This window comes from Anarhichas minor, unplaced genomic scaffold (genome assembly GCF_050575085.1).
Source record: "Anarhichas minor isolate MPS153535 unplaced genomic scaffold, ASM5057508v1 ptg000040l, whole genome shotgun sequence".
Lineage (NCBI taxonomy): Eukaryota > Metazoa > Chordata > Actinopteri > Perciformes > Anarhichadidae > Anarhichas > Anarhichas minor.
Genome location: NW_027466486.1, coordinates 15,937,064 through 15,963,377, shown reverse-complemented (window position 1 = coordinate 15,963,377; position 26,314 = coordinate 15,937,064). Strand labels below are relative to the sequence as shown.

The 26,314-nt window shown below is 41.4% G+C and overlaps 1 protein-coding gene across 3 annotated transcripts; it reads left to right on the top strand.

Moving 5' to 3' along the window:
• The first annotated feature begins 118 nt into the window (after positions 1-118).
• setd3 (SET domain containing 3, actin histidine methyltransferase) lies at positions 119-25,752 on the top strand. 3 transcript variants are annotated; one of them, XM_076107944.1, is made up of 13 exons: positions 119-182; positions 4,726-4,849; positions 6,510-6,602; positions 6,743-6,891; positions 8,001-8,073; positions 8,557-8,813; positions 15,783-15,841; positions 17,478-17,592; positions 17,703-17,777; positions 18,400-18,566; positions 20,986-21,071; positions 22,694-22,854; positions 23,150-25,752. In XM_076107944.1, exons 2-13 carry the CDS (start codon positions 4,747-4,749, stop codon positions 23,627-23,629), a joined length of 1,818 nt encoding a protein of 605 aa, XP_075964059.1. In that variant the 5' UTR covers positions 119-182; positions 4,726-4,746; the 3' UTR covers positions 23,630-25,752. The 3 variants fall into 3 exon arrangements, with proteins under 3 accessions (XP_075964059.1, XP_075964061.1, XP_075964060.1); XM_076107946.1 differs by having other exon boundaries at positions 164-182; positions 4,731-4,849; XM_076107945.1 differs by lacking the exon at positions 119-182 and adding an exon at positions 522-575.
• Positions 25,753-26,314: the final 562 nt, after the last annotated feature.

Sequence of the window (26,314 nt, the reverse complement as noted above, 5' to 3'; positions counted from 1 at the left end):
CAGCCCCTCCCATGGACTGAATAGGCTGTTCCGCGGGCGTGCTGCCACACAACCTATTAGAAGGCCGGAGTCCAGTCCCGTTTCTGTGGGCGTAGTTCACGACTACTCCAATCACACCCGCAGCTCAGTCAAGGTAGGGTTCAGTGCAGGAACAGAGGAACTGCTGCTGTCACTTAAAAAAGGTATGACTGAATTGGATAAATGTTTATGGTCTGGTTTAGTAAAGACTGACTTGGTGTTGAGTGTAATTATGTATAAATGCGTGCATTGGGTTTAGAGGCACTTGTATTTTAACAGGCAAGGTTAGCTAGCCAGCATGTCCAGCAGATTAGCCTGCTCCAAAACTCAGAGTGATCCGTTATCACTTGACAGTTTAGCAGCTAACAGCTAGCATTGGGGCGTTTAGTGAGTCCAGCCAGTATAACGTAGATGAATGAGCTCTGTTCACCGTCGCCCTGCCCCGCTCCTAATAAGTCTCCGCTCGGATGGGCGTGAATCCTCCAATGCTAGTGAGCTAAAGTTAGCTGCTGGCCTAGTGGGAAACACTACAAACGACCCGATTGCTAGCTAGTAAGGTTAGTAACTCTAACTCTTAGCTAGAATATAAAACCTCTCTTGTGCTATGTTCTAAAGTACGTCCCGACACCAACGTTACCGTGTTAAATACATATCATTAGACAGTCGTATTGCGTATTGTTGTAGCTGTTAAACCGTTTAATTTCAGTGGTCAGTTCGCTGATAGCTGAGATTAGCATTAGAGGGGTATTCATGACAAACCACGCTGCTAACTGAGACATTACCCGAGGGGTGTGTGAAGTATCCCCAAGTTTAAAGAGCTATATTATTCTCGTGCATTGTCCTTCCCTGCAAGTTTAGTTGCCACAATTTAAGCGAATTCTGTTCCCTTAAGGCTCGGGCAGGAACACAGTTTTGTCTGCATGACTTCTGTCAGCTACTTGTATTGTTAAGACATAAAGTTTCTACCTTGTACACGTCTGACTGATTTGACAAGTTTTATAAAACTAAAGTTGGTTCTGCGACCCATCTGTGGTTGTCTTCATAACCACATGATTTCCTTTCATGTAATTCAAACCACTGATGGCTATGCTAGAATACATCTTAAAGCTGCAACGAGGAACTTAAATTTAGTTATTTTCTCTGATTTTTTTAATTTTTATTTTCTTTCTAACTAGGCGCGCGCACGATCAGTGATTTTCAAAAGTAATTGTCACAAATGGGTAACTGATAAAAGCATTTAAAATGCTTAAGAAACAGGAGGTCTTAAAAATCTACTTTGAGTAAATATTTTAAAGCCAAATCAAATAGTTTATAGGATTTTCAACCGTTTCTTGATAATGCATATAATACTTGGCTTTTTGTTATTTATAGGGCTTGCCTAAAGGCAATAAAGTAGTCTATTAATATGATATATGAGTTTACAGTTGATTACAATTGGTTCTCTGCATTGTGTAGGATGCTTTTTGGCCTTTACACTTGTATTCTCCTCGCTTCTTCACAGTACATTTTGTTTGTATGCTCTGGCGTTTCAGAGAATAATGCAACAAACGGCTCGTTGAGCATAAACACCTTTTGTGCGTGCTTGTAGCTCACGCGCCATCTGCAGAGGCTCTCGCTATGGTGCCACGCGCAAGTATAAACACTATAGTAAACCAAATTTTAATGCAGCAGGGTCTGACCAAGCCCCCAGGAAGAGGGGGCGCGGTCATTTGCTGGGCTTTGAGGCAAATTTCACATAGTGGCCAAACCATGGGATTACAACTTCCAGGTCCATCACGTGATGCCATTGGTCCCAAAAATACTTTCCCCCATAAACTTAAATTGGGAAAGAGATGACTGTAAATCAGCCGATTTATTTTGTAGGTAAATCAACTTCCCACTACGAACACTTGAATAGCCCTAATTTAAATCATTAGGTCCTACATGTTGTAAAAGACACTAATAGTGGAATCCAGAGTCATGTTCCTTCTTCTGTTGGTGTGAATGAGCCCAAGACCGAGGGCTCCGAGGTGGGGTTAGAGAAACTCTAGTGTGCCTACAGTATGGAACGACATCCTGTCATTCCATTCCATATTTTGTCAGAATCCATTTAATTTTGTAGCCTACTTGTAGAAGCACAAATAACCAGGAAAGTGACTAAACCAACAAAATCTGAAGGGCCCAAAAGACAGTCTGCTTCTGAAATGCTGCCCTTGTTGGATGACACATTGTGGAGGACGGAACAACAGCCGCGGAGGGATCTTGGCACATTCTCGGCCTCACCTTGCTAGCCTACTACTTCTTCTTTCTGTAGCCTGGCCTATATGCTTTGTATGTTTCACAGCTGACCCATCTGGTTTAAATAAGGAGTCACGTGCGTCTGCCTGACCAAAACCAATCGGATAAGATGTGATGGAAGTAGCCGTGGAAACTAATATGGATCTATTGAATCACGCTTATCAAATAAATCAAATACTGCTTGACAAAGGATTTGAATCCAAATGACATCGCATGCTCTGTGCAATCCACTGCAGTATTGTGCATGGTGTGTGCGAGAGGTGCCCGCAACAGCCCACACAGTTGTAATGTATGTAGGAGTATAAATTGGGCATAACAAGTCGTGTCTGTCTGTCGAAAAATATTTCAGACATGAAAGTGCTCTCAGCAAGGTCTGTGGATTATCTTGAGTAACCAGGTCAGGATTTCTGGACAGAGACATTACTGTTGAGTTTTCCAAATGTTTGTTTGCACTTTGAGCACCACAAGCTGAGAGCCATGTTGTCCCAGTGCAGTTGAGAGTATAGTGAGCCTTTATTAATTGTGCAAGCTTGAAGTTGACCAAATCTCTAACTTTGAAAACATCTGAGTTTATACACATTATGTCGTGTTAAGTTTATGATGGGCAGCTCTGTTTAGTTTCCTGTCATATCAATTGGATGTTGATTGTTCTGCCTCCAATCAAAACCAAAGCTCAAAGACCAAAGTCTGTTCAAAGAGGGGAGAGCATCGCTCCCCCTTCCATTTCTTCTGTATCTCACCCAGGACACTGATTTGTGCCAAAATGTTGAGTTTAATCGTATCCATTTGTTTACTCTGCATATAGGTATCCACATAGGTATGTTTGTATAGCTCACGTGTCATGATAACAAGGTTGTCATCTGTTGTGGAATTGTTTAATTCAACTGATGAGGTTTTCTTCAGTGATTCAGTGTTTCATAGCATTCTGCAGCTGAGACAGCCCAGCTTTCACTTATGGAAGAATACTCTACTACCAAACCACAGCTGAAGTCATGCTGTTACTGAGGAGAGGGGGAACGATATAAGTAACACACAGTGTGAGAGAAGTCTGTATTGTTTATTTGAGAATAAGGGCAGCGTTTCATGTCAAATGACTCAGAACAAGGATGCTGCTACAGGCCACTTTCTATTTCTTTTCTTCTTCTCTATGCAGTGTTGGAAATGTAAAACTCCAGTTGATGCATCTCTTCTATTTGTTACTAATATTGAATTTATAAAAGATAATGGAAGTAAATCCATCTGTTTTTTAATTAGGAACTATTGCAACTATGCAGTGTTTTTAAAATGGCAGAGAAATTAAATCATGTTATGAAAAATGTTGATGAATCGATAATGGTTTTATAATCACATCGTAGCCCTCTGAATCCGAAACATTCCATTAATTTTGTTCATTGTATGGTTTGTTCCTTTTGTTCTCAGTTTAGTCATGTAGTCACGTAGAAAATGTTTCGTTTCTAAAGAAACTGTTCATATGATGTGTGTATATATGAACTAGTAAGTCACTGTATACCATACCAAGAACTCTAGCAACCCATAGATTGAGACTAAACTGATTATCAAATTTTGAAGTTTTCCTTGTTCTTCCAGAATTGGGTGGCATCCTAAATTGAGTAGTTCCTGTGTTTGATTCACAATTGAGTTATTCATTTTTGTTACATATTTAGTAGTGGTGCAACGGATCCTAAAACACGCAGTTCGTATCGGAACATCATTTCAACCCCTCTGAAGTCTGTAAACATCAAAGGTTCTAAAGGTTATCCTTTTACTTTGTTTAAGTCATTTAGTGTTTTCTTCATCAAGGCACACAATTGATAAGGAAATAAAAGATTTGTTTTTTTTTATTGATAAAAACAAATCTTGTCATTAGTAGTTTTAATGATGTATTATAATCTGATTAGAGTTGGTGTAAACGGCTTATTGTTCATCTCTAATATCTATTTATGTTGCTGTGAAAACTCCTTCAAACAACTGGATTTATTAAGTTTCTCACTAACACTACATTTTACGAGATCACATGTGAACACATCATGATAACATTATAATTTACCTTCACCCAATACTCATTTTCACTGAACGGAGCCTGAACGCATCATAATATAACTCAACTGAACCTTCATTCATTGTCCATTAGCCACTTTACTAGCTCGCCTCCTGTCGGTTTAAACACGGATTGGTTGTTTACATGTAACATTATCAAAGATCCGCTACTAAAAAGGCATGAATGATGTCCTGATCACATATTTTACTGAACATTGGCGGATAACGATGTCAGTAAAACTTTATTTCAAACTGTGATGGTTAAGGTAAACCGTGAGGGGTGATCCGTACAACGATCCGTTACACCACAATACTGTGTGCCGTTGATTCATTATTAAATCTGCTTCAGGGAATAACACTACAGCTAACGGTAATCATGGTGTGTCTTCCCAGCCCAGTTGTCCATCCAGCACCATGGGAAAGAAGAGTCGAGTGAAGATTCAGAAGTCCGGCTCAGGAGCCAGCACTGTGGTTTCCCCCAAGGAGATGATGAACCTGATCTCTGAGCTGCTGCAGAGTATGTTTCACTTCATTCTTTACACCCTGTCCACCTTCATAGTCCTCTGTGATGCTTCTTTACGCACTCATTCCAGTGGTTACAGAGAAGTCTAGATAGTACCTGAGTAAGATAGTGTCCAGACCGACATCAGACCCCTTATTTATTTCACTGAGGTCACTGCATTGAGCAAGTGGGGTGCCCACACAGATATTTCCTCATTTCACTACCAAAAGGTAGCTGGCTGGCTAGAAGGAGATTGCCAGGGAGCTCAAAGTTTGCTCCTTGCTGTTGACTATATTGTATATGTTGTCATTTCCAGTAAATATTACACAATATGAAACGTGTGTATTCTGTTTAAAAAGTACAACCGTCAGTAGATAGAAAGTACTACTCGTCTATCTTTCAAGTGGTTACTTCTCAAGTCTGATCTTGAGCACACAGCTGATATGTAAGTGGTTTGTTTGAATGACTTAACGTAACGCTTGCTGTTAGGACAGGGTGTCTCTCTGTGTGTTCAAGTTCTCTGTCATCGTTAATTGCGGATCACATGAGACCTGTCGCTTCACACACAGCCGCTTCAAAAACATCTGGGCAAAGCGTCTGTGGAACAGGTTGTGCATTAAGGGTTGTTGTTAAACGATTCCTTGTTCAGCTTGACCAATCCTCACCGAAAGCGTTTCAGAAGCATCAGTCACTCATCATGCCTCCATTATATTAAATGTATCAATCCACACCCACTCTAAGAGACTCACGTCTGATGTAGGCCCCCCCCCCCCCCCCACATTTCTTTTTGGAGTCGGTGTGGATTGAATGACAGAACGCCGTCCACATCACGCTTCCAGATTCCCAGTAAACCGTTCCATTTAATTTTCAATGAATGAAAGTGATGTTTGACTCCTGTCATGCGGTGCATTCAGTGTGTCCAAAGCAGACGGCTGCGGTAGTGATTTTTTTTTTTTTTTCCTTCTTTACAATAGAATATAAATTTACACGTTTAAATATCATCTTTTTTTATTATACTAGTCGAATACACATTCAGATTTAGAATATTCATTGACAGAACTATTGTCCGGTCTGGGAGTTGTCTGTGTTTTTGTCTTCCAACTTTAACCCTTTCACGGTGTGTTTTCAGTTCATGAAAGTTCATTGTAACCTTCTTGGTCGGATAAAATGCCTTATTCATAGTTCGGGTGTACCTTCTCGTGTCACTTGTGGTTGCAAAAAGCCAAGATGGCAACAGCCAAAAACCAAGATGGAGATGACCAAAATGCCAAACACAAGGCTTCAAAACATCAGTCCACTAACCAATGGGTGATGTCACAGTGACTATGTCCACTTCCTGTATACAGTCTATCGTCGTAATGTCTTAAAAGTCAGTTTGAACGTCTGCTTTTCATGTTGCAACCTGAAACACCAGAGACGAGTGAAGCTGGAAAGATGCCAGAAAAGGAGACAAGGAAAAAACAGTTGTGACAGGCGGTATAACTGATTTATATTACTCTGAGTTGGCATTCACCAGAATTGCATCAAAGTTTGAGGCAGTAGAAAGCAGTGCATCCACAGGTTTCTGCACTTACTATTGATTTAGGTAAACATGTCACGGGTAAGGTGTGAGTTTGCTGTACTATTAATTTAAAGTGATAAAGTTGAGATGTTTATGGTCTGCATACTTCCCCAGAATGCAGCAGTGCGGCACCCTCTGCTGGTAAAGAGTGGGAGGAGTACATCCAGATCAGAGGCCTGGTGGACAAGATTAGCAAAAAACAAAAGGGTGAGTACACGAGCATGCAGCTAAGCACAGAGTATTATAAGTAATATTTAGTGATAAGCGACATTAGATTTCATGTCATTTAAAGTCAGAGACTAGTTTATATGTGAGAATAATTTTTTGCTGTGTGTGTGTGTATTAAGGTATGTCGATAGTGTTTGACGGCAGCAGAGAAGACCACTTTCAAGACTTGTTGTCCTGGGCTCAGGAAAGCGGGGCGTCCTGTGACAGCTTCACAGTGGCCAACTTTGGAACCGAGGGCTACGGCTTGCAGGCCACCAGAGACATCAAGGTGAGCTCAACCCTGTGGTTGTCCCTTATTATTCTTCAGGTTCCCCCACTACTTCATTGACTCCTGGTGCAAAATAAAATCAATCTCAACATTTTAAGACCAACTGGGCTCCCCACAGACTCCAGAGGTATACTTTTTGTCCGATTTTTCAGGACTGTGTCAAACTATTTGTTCCTAAAGACTTCATATCATAGTTTTCTGTTTCTGCTCTGAAAAAATACTAATGCATTGGGGTCTAGGGGACCCCAGTCAAAAGCACTAAATTGCAGCATATGCAGTTATGATAAATTAAATAGAATATTGGATAAAATCTGATGGGTCCAAAGTTTAAATATAGTCTTCCTGACAACAATGCTACAAGCCTGTATGTTCTCCTATGAAATGTTGACACCTCGTATTGCCAGATATGAGACAAATTGGAACGCAAGCACCGATGAACAGAGCTGAGGTTGGATTCTACCCAACCTCAGAGAGCCTCGGCTTCTTTCTAAAAAGCTATATGACCAAAGACTTAGTAAAACACGGGGAAATATTGGAGATGCATTTGAAAGATGGAGACAGCTTAGAGGACTTGAACAGGTAAGTATTTAGCTTCTGCTACGGTAGGCCAACTTCAAGTTCTTTATCAACATTCAGGTACTCTGATTAACAAAGTACACGCCGTCATGCTCCGTCACACTGGAGGAGGTGACGAGGCTGTTTTCTACCTCAACAACCAGCAAATTGACAAAATGTTCAAATGCAATTCCACTATGACGTTACGTCGAACAAATACTGACTTCCTAATTGGGTACTTGAGTAACGTTACTCATTTAATAGAAGCCATATTCACATTTTAGAAGAGTTTATTCAACTTTGTAACTGAATCAAACATGTTCAAATTTTGTTCTTGCGCTCGTGTCATCAACCTGGGGACCCATGTGAGCTTCGGATCGGGGAAGGAGGGGCTGGGGAAGACAATCTTGAATGACCCGGAGTAGTTCTAGTAGTCAATAGTTTTTCTCCCCCGCAGACATGCATGGAACTCCTGCAGCCTGTTGTGGCAGATCGACAGAGGCAGGGCAAGTTTGTTACATTGTGTTTCTGTGTTTGTCTGTGTTTCTATGCAGGCAGAAGAACTATTCCTGTGGATTCCCAGGAAGATGCTCATGACTGTGGAGTCGGCCCAGAACTCTGTACTGGGTAAGGATTTAAGATGATAAGTTTATAGTATCAAACTATTTGAGCTCCATGAGGAAATGGGGGGGCCATTCCAGTAGCAACTAGCTACTGCACACACACACACACACACACACACACACACACACACACACTCCAAAGCATGATCTCCCTTTTCTGCTATATTGTCAAATACTGTTAGATATCTAGGTTACATATATATATTGTTTCAGCAGCATTTCAATAAATATTACAGTGTGAAGACTGTCCTAACCACACATGGAAACGTACTGAAGCAAGTTTGAACTTAGACATATAACCTGTATTTTGCCAAATCAGTACCTACGAGGCTTTCTTCCACCACAGGTGTTCTGTGAAATTAATAGAACTTTTTCCACCCTCAGATTTTGCAAACTTCAACCTGTATGACAGCACTTAGACAAGATTTTCAGTCTGCTCAGGTAGCGTTCTTCTGTCCTGTAACCGGTTGTAACCTCCGTGTCTCAGGTCCTCTCTACAGCCAGGACAGGATCCTACAGGCCATGGGCAACGTGACGCTGGCCTTTCACCTGCTGTGTGAAAGGGCCGACCCGGCTTCATTCTGGTTGCCGTACATCCGCAGTCTTCCTCAGGAGTACGACACACCGCTTTTCTACCAGCAAGAAGAGGTGCAGGTGCTTCTGGGCACACAGGCAGTGCAGGACGTCCTGAGCCAGTACAAGAACACGGCACGCCAGTACGCTTACTTCTACAAACTGGTACAGGTGGGCAGAAGCACTGAACACACAGACACATAAAGGCGTATAGATACTGTAAATTCAGTCTGTTACGACATAATGCACAGTAAACGTATGCCAAATGTTTTGTGAGCATTCCTATGGAAGCCCAGAAAATGTGCAAAGACTAAAAGAGAAACCCAAAGTTATCATTTCATTCTGTCTTTAATGCGTGTTGGTGCCAGATCTGGGAAGTAATTATGTTTCATAGACCTTTTTTCACAGTAGACATTTTGACTCGTCACTGCAGAAAAAGAGCAGGTGTTACTAATAACGATAATGATGGCTGTGTTTCTTGAGTCGAGATGAAATGAAAAGCCTTTTTAACCCTATTGGATCACATCCCCGTCCATATTGTGCACTTATTTAACAATATATTCAAATAATTACAAAAAAATCGCATTTCTTCACATAAAACATGTGAAAATGTTCCAGATCGCTTTGACTGTGTTCTGTTTCACAGTGTAGATAAAAAGTGCTCACTACTCCCTAAATTCCTCCATTCTGAACACACTGCTGACATCACTTCCTCCATCCGTTACCCTGGTAACTAAAGCAACTCAGATACCGGTTTCTTCTAGTGTGGAAACTACTCTCCTGAAATATAATATTGAATACATATTGAAAATAAATGTATTTTGGTGGTCTCCTCCCTCCCTGTATTAAAAGGTGGATTGGATAGCAATACCATTATCTATAAACTCATCAATCAGAAGCGCAGCGCTGGCTGCATAATGAGTGCTGTACTCGGCAGCTGGTAAGGAGTGTTTGGGGTCCAGCAGCGCTGACGACTAACTTTAACGTTTGTTGGAACTGGTGAATCTAAATAGAATGAAGCCATTATTAATATAATGAATTACACCTGTTGACATGTACATGTATCTGTGGTGAAACAGGTTTATTACTGTACACAAGTCTAGCTTTGAGGTATAATCAGTGTTTCTGTTGTTAGAGATTTTGTACTTTTACCCCAGTGATGATCTGATGGTCTTAGTTACTACATTGAGATAAATGAGAGGACATTATACAATGTGAGGCTTGGGTTTTACTGGTTTAAGAGTTAAATGGCATAGCAGTACCTAAGATAATTAAGACTAGGTGCCACCTTGACTAGTTCTAGCAAAAATAATACTAATAAATAACACTTAAAAGACACTACACAACCATTGTTACCGATCCATACAGTCTCTCAGACTCTCCTTTATTGTTGCACCTGTTTGGGTGAGATTTCCTGATCAGACACGCATGATCTGAACCCAGCTGTGTCCACATATGTGTCCACACTTTACACGTCAATGCAACATCAAACACATCTTCCTATAAATTCTAAACGATAAAAGTCCCTTGTACTCTGAGCAAGTAGTGCCATGTCACAAGGAGAGCCAAAGTTGTTGCTGACTTTGGGGCTAACCCTCTTCACTTTAATCAGCAGGATGCAAGGACGACACAGGAACCTGGCTTGGGTTGTGAGGAGTTATAGCCTTCCTAACTCATCATAAAATACACTTGATTCAAATGTGGATAGAAACTAACCAAGTTTTAATTTAGTCGTTCCACTGTTCCAACAATCAGCAACTCTGGTTTGGTTGAAGAAACTCCTTCATTCACAGAGTAGGGTATGAAGACATGCCGCCTCGTCATGCTGTTTTTCCCCCGTTGTAGCTCTCGTTGGTGGCTCTCACTTTTTCAGAGGCTAACCATTAAATTAGCAAAAATACAATGAAAAAATCCCCCCAAAATCTCCCTACTGGCCTTGGTTGTCTCATACCGTTTCTGTCCATGATCCTGAAGAAGGTCCAGCACACCTCTATACCAAAGAAGAGGAAAACCCTCAGTGATGCGCACACGGCTCACTCTCTCGGGGTTGTCATCAGCGACATCATCCAACAAAAACTGCCCACGCTGACATTCCTTACAGCACAATGATTCTTTTGATATGAATTTGATGAAAGGCCCCACCAGTCAGTGTTTGCTCTCAGCAGCTCAGGTTCTAGAAGCCTGGAGCGGCCTCTCCGTCTGAATACAGCTGAATCAGAGTCGGACGAAACACTGTATAATGTACACTGTAAAACTTCTCGTCCATAGCGTCCTCTACATTCATGTTTTGATGATGCCATTCCACTGCTAGAAATGTAACTAGTTTGCAATACGAGCAAAGAGAACAAGGAGGTTTTTGAAAGGCATCCCACAGCCACCAAAGTTAAGTAGCACTCTGTCGATCTTCCTCACGTCAAGGATTAAGATCTGTCAATTCCCTTTTCATTGAATTCAAACCACCAGGATCTCAGATGTAACAATGTATCTGCTTCATTATTACAAAGCCAACACAGCTCACTATGGCTGCCTGCTACCACTCACTGAACCCACGGCAAACACTAAATCCTCACCATCGCATTTGGCAGTTTTACTCCCTGAAAACACGAATGGCAACTTCAGTTGTTGTTGTTGTTGCACTTTATTTTAACAGTTTTATTCCCAACATACATTAAAAAAGTTGTTTATATCCTCAACAAATGATTGGAAAAGTTGATGAAACAATGATGTAAACTTAGTGAACCAGGATAATGTTGGATTGAAGATAAGAAGGTAGAGATGAATCTGCTGATTAGCCCGCTAATTGAACAAAAGCAGTTGGAATTGTAGAGGAAGTGAAACAGTGATTTCAGTGCAGCAGATATCTTTCTATAAAGTTTATTACTAGAGGTACCTCATAACACTACTGTCTCTTTGCTAAATGCTGTTGAGTCACAACCAGTCACATTAGCATCAACAGGTTACTTTGGGGGGTCTTTACCAGCAGACCTTTGGTCATAATAGGACACCATTAACAGTGGCTACATTCTGTTCAAATGTCCCAGTAAGTCATAACAGTGTGACAGTGACCCAGCATGAACAATGCCAGGACTCTGAAGGGGAGACACTGGGCCAGAACAATCCATTTAAAAGGTAGTTTAGTTTGAGGAAACTTGCGTTGCGGACAACTAACGTAGTCTGATCTATTGTCATTAGTGAACTAAGGAGCGTGTTCGTATCACGGTTTGATGTATGACAAAGTAATTGTAGAGTATTTCATTTCTTGCATGATTTAGTGTTTTGAATTAAAAGTGCTTTCAGCTTTGTGTGGTGCAATGTTTACCCTCCGTACCGCTGTCTGAATCCTAACTCTTGATGCCATATCTTGTCCAGGGACTGCTGATGAAATGTAGCTATCTAACTAATTAGGAGACAGTCAATGACTGTCCATTGTCCCTGTTGAATAAATACAATAGATTTACATATTAAGACCAGCAGTACCCCCTTTCAATAGGTCAGTTGGTGAACTTTTGAAATTATCATTCAAAGACTTCATCAGTCCGGTAATGTGCCAACAAATAGAATAGAAGATGTAAAGACAATGATTAGCAGGCCCAAGCAGCAGGTATTGGGATAGTTATCTCCACATATGCTCATGTCCTATTACTAAGCTGTAACATGGGGACATGACAGCCCAGCTTTGATCAGAACTCACCACGGTCCTCTTATATCAAAGAAATGGTTTTCAAAGAATCTATTCTATTCGTCAGGTGTTTGTGTTAGTTAGATAATAAACAGGCAGTGGAGTGAATGATTTGCACGTCAGGATAACAGGCATGATATCTGTACATTGAAAGGAATATTTTGTTTTTGAAGATAAATGTGTTGCTTATCCTCTTTGAAGATGACTTGGCGATGTAATGTCAGTGGACTGCACTGGGTGGCAGTGTTGCATTCTAAATGACCTGATGTCAGCGAGGTAGAAGAAGAATCCCAGCGCTTGGTTAGTGACCCGGTGCTCTTTGTTTCAACGGTATGAAGCGCTCCATGGGATTGATGTTGATTGTCTGGAGGCCATGGAGACTCTGACACTTTTTCTTTGAGTTTTCCTGTACTTGAATGTTGTAAAGCCTCTTTGCCAGAGTGAAAAACAAGCGATCAATACATTATCTTTAAATGATTCATTCGGGGATGTTAGACGGACCCGTTGTATAATATGGTGTCGTTGTGTGTCTTTCATTCACATCTAACCTGAATGTTGCACATAGTGAAACATCACGCTCTGTGTTTTGATATCAACTTTTCAACTGTGTCTAGTTCTGGTATAAGTAGAGGTGCTGCGACTGTAGAAAGTGGCATGTTTCTGAAACCAAGTGGTTACATCATGTCATCCTGTGACTGCTGCTAACCCCAGAGTGATGCTAAGTAGGTTATGATGTTGATAGATTAAAAGTTATATTTGAACTAGCCGTTGTAGAAATGTTCATGGCTAGCATCGATAAGGATTAAATATGATATGCACTTCATACCTTCTTGTTATTCTTTATGTATTTACTAGTACCAGCAATGCAATCTTTCTAATCCAAAACAAATATTTTACAAAACATGAGAGATTTGTATTTTGTATTTTTGTCAAACAGATTTTTGATTATGTTCTTCATTTGCATAGACTGAAAAATACAAGTCACTACGTGTGTCCTAAATGTACGGCATCTTCCATATTTACATTTTCCATATTATATGAGCCATTTTTTGTGTTCCAGTATAAAGTATGGATGTCCTAAAGATGCAATGTCCACAAGGAAAGAGAAAAGACAGTTATTCTTACTTGTTATCTTAAATACATCGTTGTCTTCATTGTATTCTCTTGAAGTGAGGCTTTTGGGATTTGAGCAACAAGGAGCTGGATTTCTAATAACTCATACAATGTGTATTTATTGAAAGAAATCTATTAATAGGTATATAAAAATCAGGGCTGTGCTTTTCTCTTTGCCTAAACAGATATGAAGTATAATAAATGTAACACGCTTACTAATAGGGGTAGGGTAAAATATCCATAGTATCGCCATATTTTGCGTAGCAATATTATATTTATACATCAATTTATTTATCATATAAACTATTAATATTGCAAGTACAAACCTTGCATTATATCGTTGAGTATATATGTTACTGCAATACTCGGCATGTCTTAAAATGTCGTGACTCAGATGGCATCGTGACTTAAGTATGGTGATGTCGTATTGTGGGGTCTCTGGTGATTCCTGCCCCTACTTGCTAATAACTTGATTTAAGATTCGGACAGCGTTGTGTTGAGAACACTGACTAATCAGAGTTCATTTGAATGCATCCGTTTTGGACACATTTCTGCAGAGGTTTTCATGAAAATCCCCACTCGTGAACTCTGTATTGATTCTTATCAGGAATTAGGCCAGCCGTCTTCTTTGCGGAGATGAGCCAACAAAAGTCCCTCCTCCCGTGCATGAGCATGTTTTGATTTGGAGTGTGCACGGATAGGAGGGGCTATTCACAGACCGGTCCACTGAGACAGCGAGGGGGGGCTGAGCATACCAATGCACAGCTAGACAGTGAAACACAATCAACCCCATTTTAAATATAGAAAAAATAATATGTGCCGGTCAATGTTGTTATTTTGTGTTAAACTGTTCGGTTTCAGTGCTGTATTTAATACTGATCCTGACAACCACACAGACTTACACACACACACACTGAGCATGGAGGTGTGTGTCCTGTATCCTCATCTCTGATAAGTCTCCTTTCTTAACACACACACACACACACACACACACACACACACACACACACACACTCATCTTCTCGTGTAGCCCCTTACTCTGCCTCCCCTTCCTCCTCCTCCTCCTCAGATGACCGGGCTGGAAAATTAGCTTGTCACATTGGCTTTGAATTGAATTGACCTGAATGTACCTTCCTCAAAAACCCCTCTCGCTCTCTTTTTCTCCCCCCCCCCCCCCTCCTGTCTGTGCTGTGTGTTGGAGGTATGATCAGCCACACAGACTGATATATGCTGATGTATAGAGACAGGCACAACCACTGCTGACATTCCCCTAAACAAAGAGATGTGCCTCTTGCATTTAAGCACATTGCCCTCTGGGAAGCAGGGGGGCTTTTTGTAACCATTTAAGTAAAAAAACAACAACAAAGCATTATCTGCATTTCAGATCTACAATTACATTTTTTATTATTGGTGTATTTTACCTTTTATTTCTATATGACTTTGTTTTGTAAATTGGTGGGGAGTTATTTTGTCTGTCTGGAGTTCTTGAAATAAGTGATTTTCCACCTTGAGCAGGATTATTAAAGTCTGGAACTTTAACAACTCAGATTTTATCTAAAATAAATCAATAAATTGGGACGCTATGTAAAACATAACTTAAACAGAATGAAATATTTAGCTTATCCGTTTTGAGATAGCCACAGACCCCTGGCGTACTGATGATGTCCTCTACCCCGGTTACTAGAGGAGAGTGAGGGCCCAGCACAGAGCTGGTCCAGCTCTCATACCCCGGAGGTCATGTAAACCAGGACCTACGGGCACAGAAGTGCTGGGCGGATGATTTCGGCAGCAAATAGTTCCGGCATGTTATTACCCTGAAATCACAAATGATGTATTTCACGTTGTCTTGTACAGATCAAATAAACAAGACATATTGTGTTAATAAGTAAGCTTTAGAGGTGTTGTCTAGGCTATCCATGTCCTCCCTCTAAGCCCCCCCCCCCCCCCCCCGCTTAAGCTTAGGACTGTTTGCTAATGGCTGTAGGTGGTGGCTGTGGCTTTAAATGGAGAAACCGGTTGCACACACACACACACACACACACACACACACACACACACACACTTTCAGGCCCAAATTGATGAGGCAGATTTATGACGGCTGCTGGCCACAACAAATTAAGTTGACAGTGATGTATGTGAGGGGGCGAGTGTCACACTGCACTAACAAACCACATACACATATACATGCGGAACCCAGGGGTGGCCCCCTACTCCCAGTCCTTGTTAGGCGTCCTTGTCAGGCAGCCCCCCTCCAGCCTACCTGCATAATGATATTCCTCATTCTGATTTGTATTTTTTCCTTCTCTCTCCCTTTTCCCTCTCCTCCACCTTCTTCCCTCCATCTCCAGACTCATCCCGCCGCCAGCAAACTGCCCCTGAAGGACAGCTTCACATTCGATGACTACAGGTCAGTGTGTGCGTGTGTGTGTCTGTTTTTAGATTGCAATATCACCTTTAACATGTTTGTGTGTCCTTCCTCTAAGAATATGTTCCTAAGAATAGTTCTGCTTTATCATAACTTAGGTAGGATATTAGGGTTAAACGGTCATCATTCCTTTTGGTAATAATATTATTGCACTCAATGACAAAAACTAAAAGTCAGATGATCAAGCAGTTTATCTAAATACTGCTTGAAACCAACAGTTTAGTAGAACTTATTCTTAAAAGAAACCGAAAGCAAACAGATGTTCTAAACCTCCTTCAGCATTTAGATTCTGGCTTATTGGTTCAACGTGGTTTGTAGCATTCCCTCAATACTTTTCCTTCGTCTTGCAAAGACGGCGTACGTTTTCCTTCTGAGATTATAAAATGCAAAATGAGTTTATATACTTGTCTTCATTGGGGATGAATTCTAAATGACTGACTAGTGTGTGCACGCAGTACACTGGCAGGTGTAATATGCATTTGCAGCACCATTTTCACCTTTTGTGTTCCTTAAAATGATAATTTATGTACGGTGATCAAAGTTTAGATTGTGCGATTGAATTCAGAATTGTGGTTTAGATAATCTGCCGAAACTGTTGGCTTATTAACAGCTTGTCAGCAGAGTGCAATGTTACCATAACTGATGGAGATAATGGCCAAAAATATCACCCCAGCAGTAATAGAAATTCTCCATAAAGCTAAACTCTTGCATTGGAAAAGAGGAGTGAAAGTGGGCTGGTGATGAATTATTTCTTAAATCTCTTCCCTCCACTATCTTCTCTCTCCATCTTCCTTCCTCTTCTTTTCCTCCTTTTCTGCTCGGTTCGCTCTCCACTCTACTTCTCACCCCCCCCCCCTTTCCTTCCTTCTCTCTTCATCTGATGCAAGGCTTCTCTCTGTTTGGCAATACCAATGTTAGAGTCGATGAACTTCCTGCTCCTTAATGAAGCAAGACCTGCTATTGTCCAGATTGTCCAACGTGATCTCACATAAATCCGTGAAATGACCACGACCTGTTAACAGTGAATTACGTGGTGGTGGCACCTAATCTGTTAGAATTACATCTTGGCACCACGGAAACAATTCAACGTTCGATTTAGGCAACAGAACCACATAGTTAAGTTTAAGGTTACTAGGTTATTTATTGTCCGAGTACAATAGGGCTGCTCAACGAAATGCAGTTTGTAGTCTCATTTGAAAAAAACAAACCCAAATGTATATTATATGTTGGTACGTCAGGTGATACTTCTGCGTCTCTTCCCAGAAGGCAGCAGGGTGGACGGGCTGTGGGTAATGTCTATTAATATCATTTGAGCTCTTTGCAGACCGCTATTGTCATCAATATCACAAACGCGTCACAAACGTAACTTCACAATAACTTAACAACACTTTGGGAGACAAACAAAGGTCTCGTGGTCAAAAGTCCTGAGTACGTCCTATCCCGTTTTGCGTTGTTTCAGAGGTGCCAACTCGTCATTTTATCACGTTAAATGCCACCACCACATGATGCACCACCATGTTAACAGGTCAAGGTCAGTTCACATATTTCTGTGAGACGGGTTGGGAAGTCAGTGGGGTAAATGTAACGAGCAGGGATTGGTTGATTGTATATGTGACAGGTGGGCAGTGTCCTCCGTGATGACCCGCCAGAACCAGATCCCAACCGAGGACGGCGGCCGGATCATTCTGGCCCTGATCCCCCTCTGGGACATGTGTAACCACACAAATGGACTGGTAAAGTCTTTACCACACACTCGCATGTACTTGCATACACTATTGTTGTTGTTTTGATTCACATCAAAGCGTATTTATTAAGCGTTGTAAAAGTTGTTGCTGACCTGCAGATCACCACCGGCTACAACCTGGAGGATGATCGCTGTGAATGTGTGGCACTGCAGGACTACAAGGAGAACGAGCAGGTCGTGATACTGTTACTACTCATACTTGGGTCTTTATTGTCTCAACTGCTGTTGATGTTGGCAGCAAAGTAAAAGAAGGAGAGACGGAGGTGAAAATGATCATTTTAGTGTTGTTTAAAGGTCCGTCAACCTTAAGAGAGCCTGGGTCGCCTTCACTTTAATCAGCAAACGCAAGACCTTGGCTTGGATTTTGAGGAGTTGCAGCATTTATTCATAGATAAACAGCCCAAACACATATACTGCACGACAACATTCACAGCGATAACATTGTTTATGTCATACTCACCGTCACACTCGCATTCTCTCTCTCGACCCCAAAATAGGAGTGACAAAATGTAATATCACTTTCTGTCTTTTCTTTTTTTACTTCACATATTTTGACAAGGAGCCTTACGATGTGTCATTAACACGGACAAAAAACCATTCAGACATGCACTGAACATATTTCCACCTCGGTGTGTCTTTTCATACTGCATCTGTTTCCAGAGAGAGCTGTGTAGTTTGATAATTGTCCTGAAGTGATGCATTTCATATGCTGTGTATTAATAGCTCTTAAAAAGAAACTGCCATCAGGACAGGTGATGATGATGTTGTTGATGCTGAGGATTTATTCTTCCTGTAGATTTACATCTTCTACGGCACACGATCCAACGCCGAGTTCGTCATCCACAACGGCTTCTTCTTCCAAGACAACGCCCACGACAGAGTGAAGATCAAGCTGGGCGTCAGCAAGAGCGAGCGCCTGTACGCCATGAAGGCCGAAGTGCTGGCACGAGCCGGCATCCCAGCGTATGTCCAACTCTTCTTCTCACAAGGGGGTCCACGACAAACTGTCCTCCTCTTTTCTTGCTAACAGTGTCTGCTCTCAGAAGTGAATTAATCTGCAAACTCAGCTGTTAATATAGGTCAAGGAGAGCTTCAGGGTCATGACTAACTCCATGCACCCTTCACATAGCCGGGGAGCACTTCTGTCTTCCAACAGTAGATCAACAGTAGGCCCCCCCCTTTTGGCGTAATTGAAACGCATAATATAAATGTTGCAGCAGATTTCTTTTCTCTTTTTTTTCCTCCCCACACCACCAAGTATGAATTTGTCATCCGCCCCAACACTTTAATCACCAAGAAGCTTAATCATTTTATCATTAGCCCCTTAATTGTATGCAGCATTCTCTTCCCTGCAATTTTAATCAGACGCCTTTTAATCTCTTATTGATGACAGTCTAAATCTTAACAGTGGAAATTAAATGAAACAATCCCTGTTGTTGCCGCGATGCTCTATTAAACTGACAGATATGCTCATAGATCATTTTCAAAGGAAATGGCAACCGAGTCAGTGTCGGGCTTCGCTGAGATGTTGAACGGCTGCAGTCGTCCGACTCTTTTCACTACGTGGAAATCACTCTTCTACTCCTACTTCATTTCTGTTTGAGAAGAGTAATTTAGTAAGCCTATTTGACTATTTATTTTCCAATTTGTAATTTGCTCTTTTTTTTTTAAAGTTCCCTGTACCCCAAAGTAAGGGACAAACCAACTACACAAACTCAAAATGATGGTTTTGTCTGAGGGAATATCTTGAACAATACAGTTGTTGTTGTATAGTATTTGTTTTTTGCATCCTTGTCATTTCAAACAATGATAATGTAAAGAAACGGTTCACCATTTTGAGAAATACAAAAATTTATATTCTTTTCTTGAGGATGACGATTTCAATCTCATGCTGAGATTTAGCTTAGTTAAGCATAAAGAGCGTACGCGGGGGTAAACAGCTGATCTGTTAAAAGTGAAAAAGTAGGCATGCCAACACCTCCAATGAACATGAGGTATGTTGTCTTGTTAGTTTAAATATTTCAAAAAAAGCTTATTATTCCGTCCAGCACTCGGATTGCCTGAATCAGTGGATAAACACAGGTATTAGATAAATAGATAAATGTACTGTACTATACTGTACTATACAGTACATACTATATCAACACTAGAGATATGTATCTATATAGAATACACAATATAAAGACTATATTAGAATACAGCATAGATATATAAATAATAAACTACAACTAAAGTAGAAATATAAATGTAGGATAACATACCATATAAATTGACATAAGTGTTCAAATTAGTTTCAGTTTTTAAGAGGAATTAAATGAGGTAGAGTGAGAGTATAAAGATGTGCATTTGTCTCATGTGCAAGGTTACTTGAGCTAAAGAGGGTCGAGAAAGAAACTCTAAAGCTGTGAGTTCTCTGTCAGACAGAAGTGAGCGGTAGAGGGTTTTGCTTTGGACAGGAAAGATGTCCTGTATCAGTCCTTGTCACAGCACAGCTGAATCAAGTCTGTTAGAGAAAGAGCTCCGCTCTCTTTCCACTTGGTGGTTGTCATGATTATCAATAATGGATGACCGTTTGTTCAGTGTCCTCCTCTCCACCACAACCTCTAAGGTGTCTGGTTTGGACCGACTTACAGAGCCAGATTTCTTAATCAGTTTATTAAGTCTGTTGTCGTCACCGGCTCCAATGTTAAAGGATCTCAGTCTGCTCATCTCCTTCCTATATACAGCCTCAGTATTGGTCTTCCAGTTCAGTCTGTTGTCGATGTAGACTCCCATGTACAACATCAACGTACTTTCCCAGAATACACAGGGGTTGTGAAGTTGACCTCTTCCTTCCAAAGTCTTCCCCACTGGCTGTCTGTCTCTTACCTTGAACCCTTGTTCCAGTCTACACATCCCTTGTGGTGTTCTGCTGGAGGTCGGCCTCCAGCCCCTGTAGGAGTCCTTCCATTCCCTCAGCTTTACCCTCCGGTCACGCTCGATATTCCTCAGTCTTCTATGTCCTTCTTATGAAAAAGTACTTTCAGGTCAGAACTAGTTAGGTACCAAACATGGCAACGTCAATATGACACCAGGACTATTGGAAGCTGCACTCTGCATCACTGCTGAGCCAAGCTCTCTGTTTCCTACTGTGCCCAGTCTTTAAGCTAAGCTAGGCTAACCCCGCCCTGACTCCAGCTGATCCGTTAAGTTCTCGCTGCAGTTGTTTTGCTGCTGTCGGTTCCGAATATTTATAACATTCTGCTTATTGTGCTAGAGGAGTGGTCTCTTATAACATATCCTACATGTGTTATATGTAAACAAGTCACATATTGTCTTTTTGATTCTTGGATGTATATATTGATTTCTTGTTAAAATGTTGGTTTGTATGTTTTGTTTTCAGGTCCTGTATCTTTGCTCTGCACTGTAATGAACCCCCCATTTCAGCCCAGCTCCTAGCCTTCCTCAGAGTCTTCTGCATGACAGAGGGTAAGACACTGACAGATGCACACACACACGCACACACACACACACACTCAAAGCCACAAACATGGCAGCCCACTCTAAAACAAAACACGCCTCAGTTTCCGATGGTCCTCGGAGACTGTTGTCGAGCGACTGCTTCCTCCGCACATCAGCAGAGGAGAAGAGGTGGCGCGACGGTGGAGGTAGAAGGGAGGGAGAGAGGGAAAGAGCAAGGCCTGTCCATTCCTGTGCTTGTTAATTGATCAAGGCAGGCCACCAGATGTGTGGAGGGAGCAATCCACCAGGGGATTTACAATATTCATCGGCATGTATGCAGAATGGCACCGGCGTCATAAATCCCAACCACACAAGGCCACATCCTCCTCTGTCACGGGGCTCATCTTCAGGACCCGCTTGATATATTATTCACATTTTTTGCTGCATGTTAATTTTTAAACCGGCTCATCTTTGGATGTGTGTGTGGGTGTGTGCATGGGGGGGGGGAAGAGATATCATCTTTTGCTTGCTTGTGTGTTGACATTTCTTAACAGATGTGACATGATGGAATAATGTACACACACAAGCAGGGAGCTGTCGTTCGCCTCTTTCACCTTCACATGTAACGAAGCCAAGTTTACATTTATTCTCTCCATCTGTTGAAGAACCAACCGAGTTTAACTCCCATTTCCTTCTAGCTTCTTTTTCCTTTTGTCTTTGCTGATCCTGCCCTAGTTCAGCCACAACTTTTTCAAAAATTATCTCAAAAACAATCTGTGACAATGTAAACATTGGCTCCTCTGCGTGCTGTAAATGGTTTAGTCCGATGTGGGAAATCAGACCGGGGGACAGGCTTTAAGACTATAGAAATAGCCGATCGTCTCTGATGTCTCGCTTACTTATGTAGGTCATATAGAGGCGTCGGTAATAAATTGAGACTGTTTCATAACCAGTTAAAAGTTCCCTGTAGTTACTCTACAGAGAGCACATTAAACAAAAAGCAGCTACATGTTTCATTTGAGCCATTATAGGATTGTTGCTTTAGCTCAAGCAGTAAATGGAACCAGCCATCCGATCCTTGTCCTAGAGACGATACTCAGACGTGTCGCATTACTTATGGAAATCTTATGGAAGAGGAACTAGTAGCTAATATCTCTTTTGAAAAGTGTAAAAGTTGCCTTGCCAACACTATTTTATACATGCTGTATTACTAGAAGCATCACAAAGGCCTTGTCTTTGTAGTTTAACTGTTAAACCAAACCCTTAGTTTCTAGCTTACAATTCATTGGAAGTATCATCTTCTGCCAATGTTGGTGTTGTCTCTCTTATTGGATCTGTTCAGAATTGGATCAGGTCTTATTTCAGACCGATTCTGAGTGTCATCAGGACCATTTCAGATCGGGTCTGTAAAGGTGAATTTTTCATTGGTCTGTTTGTGATAAGCTCCAAAACCTTGGAGCCATGAAGACCTCTACTCTGACAGCAAAGCCTGCCTCTAAAATGTTTTTTTTTTTTTTTAATATGCGAAGAAGTAACCAGCTGCCTTTCTGTAGGTCCAAGTTTTACGAACCAATAACCTCAAAGTCGCCTTCAGTACACTTCTCTTACGACTTGCAGGTGTGTGTTTATTTAATTTGTTTTGATTTCAGAGGAACTGAAGGACTACCTGCTCGGAGATCGCGCAGTCAATAAGATCTTTACTCTGGGCAACAGCGAGTTCCCGGTCAGCTGGGAGAATGAGATCAAGTTGTGGACTTTCCTTGAGACCAGAGCTGCTCTGCTGCTCAAGACCTACAAGACCACCTCACAGGTCAGTTGGCTGGATTTTGAGTTAGGTTTAAGGTTTAAAGGGCTCAGTATGGTTCAAACAACCTGGATCATACGAAGGTTCGATGGCCACAATCAAGCACATGATTGTTGGATTGAAGATTCCGGAAGGTCACAAAAATTGAAGGATGCAGCTACCCCAATTCTGAAGTCAAAAAGGTGTTGGGAGTGTTCTGAAGATCTGACGAGCGCTCAGTGAATGTGTAAAGTTGAATTTGTTATTTTTTACCTTCTTATGACCATCTTCTTAATATTAAAAACGGCCTGGTCTCTTTTAGGAGGACTGCTCCATGCTGGAGAAACCTGATCTATCTCTCCATGCTCGAGTGGCAATCCAGCTCCGCCTGGCCGAGAAGCAGATCCTGGAGAAGGCGTCGGACAGCGGACGTGCCAAACGTCTGCATTTTGAGAAGAAGCTGGAGGAGGGCGCTCCCTTGCCTCGGTACGAGGAAAGCGATATCGCTTTGCTGGAGAATACTGACGCGGATGCAAAGCTTCCTATCATCCTACGCCAGCTTGAGGAGGTTGAAGAAGGCCGGGAGGAGCACAGTCACCTCCTCAATGGGGAGAAGGATGTGTATGGTATGGAGATGGAGGCTAATGGAGAGCCAGTACAGGAGGAGAGTCAGGAGAAGGTCAGAAAAGAAGTTTATTCAACTTTGGACTCAATTGGAAGTTCAACCCAGAGAGGCCAAAGGGAAGAGGCCAACCTAAGTGACAGTCAAACTGAAGATGATCCCAAAGAGAACAGTGAATAAATAGATTTCACTTCATGCCCATTGACCATGCTATTTATTTATTTTTGTGTCTGTTAAATGACTCAGAAATAGAAAAGCTGAAAAAATAGAATTTTAAGTCACAGAAGTTTTCTGACTATACGTTCATCCAGCGTGTCTTTTCTTAGTTTCCCGCTGCTGCCAGTGTGTCCCTCAGCCTTCTGTGCTGCGAACTAGCCTTTTTTTTTTTTTTTTTTTTTTTTTTAAACTTTACATTAGAACAGCTGGAAGCCTACAGAATAGTAAGAAAGTGAGGAGGGGCGGGGCCAAAACTGGTTCCAGCTAATTGTTAGGGGAAGAGAAAAAAAACAACTAAATGGAGTTAGGTGAATGTTATCTCCACAAAGCCAAAATGTCTCTTATCTTGTGAATTGGTTGCTTTATTACTGCAGTTTGTCTCCATATATGTCCCGTATGCTTTGAGTTGACAATCCGATATTCATTTTGGGGTGTGCTGCTCAGTTAAGACCATCACTGCCCTCTACTCCCTTTTCTTCTGGATGAAATCGTTTCAAGCTAAACATAAAATGATCAGTTTTAATGAGAACACTTGTTTTCAGTTGATGGTGACTCTTATGGTTTGGAATGACAGGCCAAAATAGAAGATGGGGTTTTGTTACATTTACCATTTAAATTGTACATTTTCTATCATTACTTAGTTGCAGCCCTCATTAAGAAACATGGAATGTTTTACTGTGTTTTCAAGAAGTATATTTATGAAATGTACCCAGTTTACGTTGCAGGGATTATTTGCGGATGTCACCCAAAGAGAGTGACGAGTGACCCAGTGATCACTGAGAACAGCCATATGCTCCGCTGAGGACGCAGTGAGACAGAAGACGAGGACAGTTTTTGTGAGTTCTCCTGTTGGAAGTTTTTCGTTCCGCTGAATTTCAACACGACACTTTTTGTAGGACAAATACGGAAGCAGTGTCGGTAGGTTCTTCCTCTCTGTAGTTAGTTTTAACTGTAAGAGAGTCCCTGACAGTCAATACATCTAGGAGGGAAACATCTGGCCATCAGTTCTATCAGCCTTATTGTAGAAGGTTGTGGGTTCTTCCAGTTAAACCCACTAACCTGGTTTTGAATCAGTAAAGTTAAATTCAAACATCATAACCTGAATTGTCCATTAACTCGCCCATTACTTTGCTCTACTGCAGTTATGCAGAGACACAGGTTTGTTTATAGTGTGACTGTATGTAGCTGAATGGCAATACATGAGTGATATGGATTGACAAAATATTCTCAAGTCAAGGTCCACCCACTAGTTTTGAGGAGCTTTTCACCACATTTCAGTCTAGATGAACATCTAGTTGTTGGTTAAGGTGTCCTCACATAGCTTAGGTTAGGTGATAAGTGAGTGGTTGTCTGTAGGGCTGCCCCCTAAACGTGGATGATTCCAATCATCCGTCGAAAAGACCTCGAGTCAACTCGCATTTAGTTGAATCATTGCACTTTTTGCATTTGCTCCAGCGTACACAGAGCAACCAAGCATGGCAGCATGGCACGCTGTAAACCTTTTCCTCACTCTGGCAGGCCTTTGTGTCGCCTTGGATGTCCTCAGTCTTTCTCCAGGCGTCCACTGACTCCTTGACTTTGACCTCTTCCCAGTTCGCTTCTCAGTCAGGGTCAGTCAGTGGTTGTCTGGAGAAAGATCAAGGAGGACATTCACATCAGAGACTAGAGACTAGAGATGTTACCTTCTCCAGCTACAGTATATGCAGCCACCTATCATGTGATCAAAGTGCTGTATGTTACTGTTGGTCACATGATGACATCTAAACCAACCCTACGGAAACTGAGCCAAAAAGATGTGGTTGAAAGCCCCTGAAAACACGAGTAAGTGTACCTTTTAGTTAAGATTATCTTGACAAAATACTGTTTCAAAAGTCAGGAATGAGCTTTAATACCCTCGGGTGAATACAGAGTAGAAATGTTTCAGTAAAGGTTAGAAGGAAATTATACTAGAACTATAGAATTAAGATTTTTTGTCTCATTGCTTGGTGTTTCTAAATTTAACTTTCTGTAGTCTAGTATACTGTTTAAAATAGTCTGATCAGAGTGAACCATGCACTACTGTTGTTCATAAATGGAATCGAATTCAACTGAACGACTCATTGTTAGTATGTTATTTTAAGATGCTAGTGCAATGGATAAACCCAGACTACTGTCTCACCTCACTGTGTAGTTCTAAACTTCAAAAAACATTGTCTCTTTGTACCTGATCTACTGTGACTGTCCGTGAACCCTGACTCTGGCCTGGTGATCTTGACCGGACCACCTGAAATGTGACTTTCCTGTCACTCCTAGTTGACCCGTAAAGTTGTGAAGGCTTGATGGTGGTGGGAGATGATCACTGCCACAGTGTTCCCTCTTCAAGTGGTATGCATCGATATGACCAAAGCTAAAGGGTCGGTTCACCTTCGGTCAGCTGTTTATGACCACTTTGTACTACACCATGCTCTGGTTTTGTATCACGTTTGAGGTGTCACTCGTCTTTCTGTGGCTCGAGCACTTTTCCATCACAGATCTGTATTTTTTATGCAATCATGTTCTTTTAACAACCGTATTAGAATCACGAAGTCTGCTCCTTGCTTTTCTAAAAACATCTGCACTACTGTGTGTGTGCTTGCTTGCTTGTGTGTGTGAGTATGTAAGAGTATGTAT

Coding starts and splice junctions, on each gene's coding strand:
- setd3 (XM_076107944.1), top strand. CDS start 4,747: ATGGGAAAGAAGAGTCGAGTGAAGATTCAGAAGTCCGGCTCAGGAGCC. Junction 8,814..15,782: donor ACTTCTACAAACTGGTACAG/GTGGGCAGAAGC, acceptor CTCCATCTCCAG/ACTCATCCCGCCGCCAGCAA. Junction 17,593..17,702: donor GTAACCACACAAATGGACTG/GTAAAGTCTTTA, acceptor GCTGACCTGCAG/ATCACCACCGGCTACAACCT.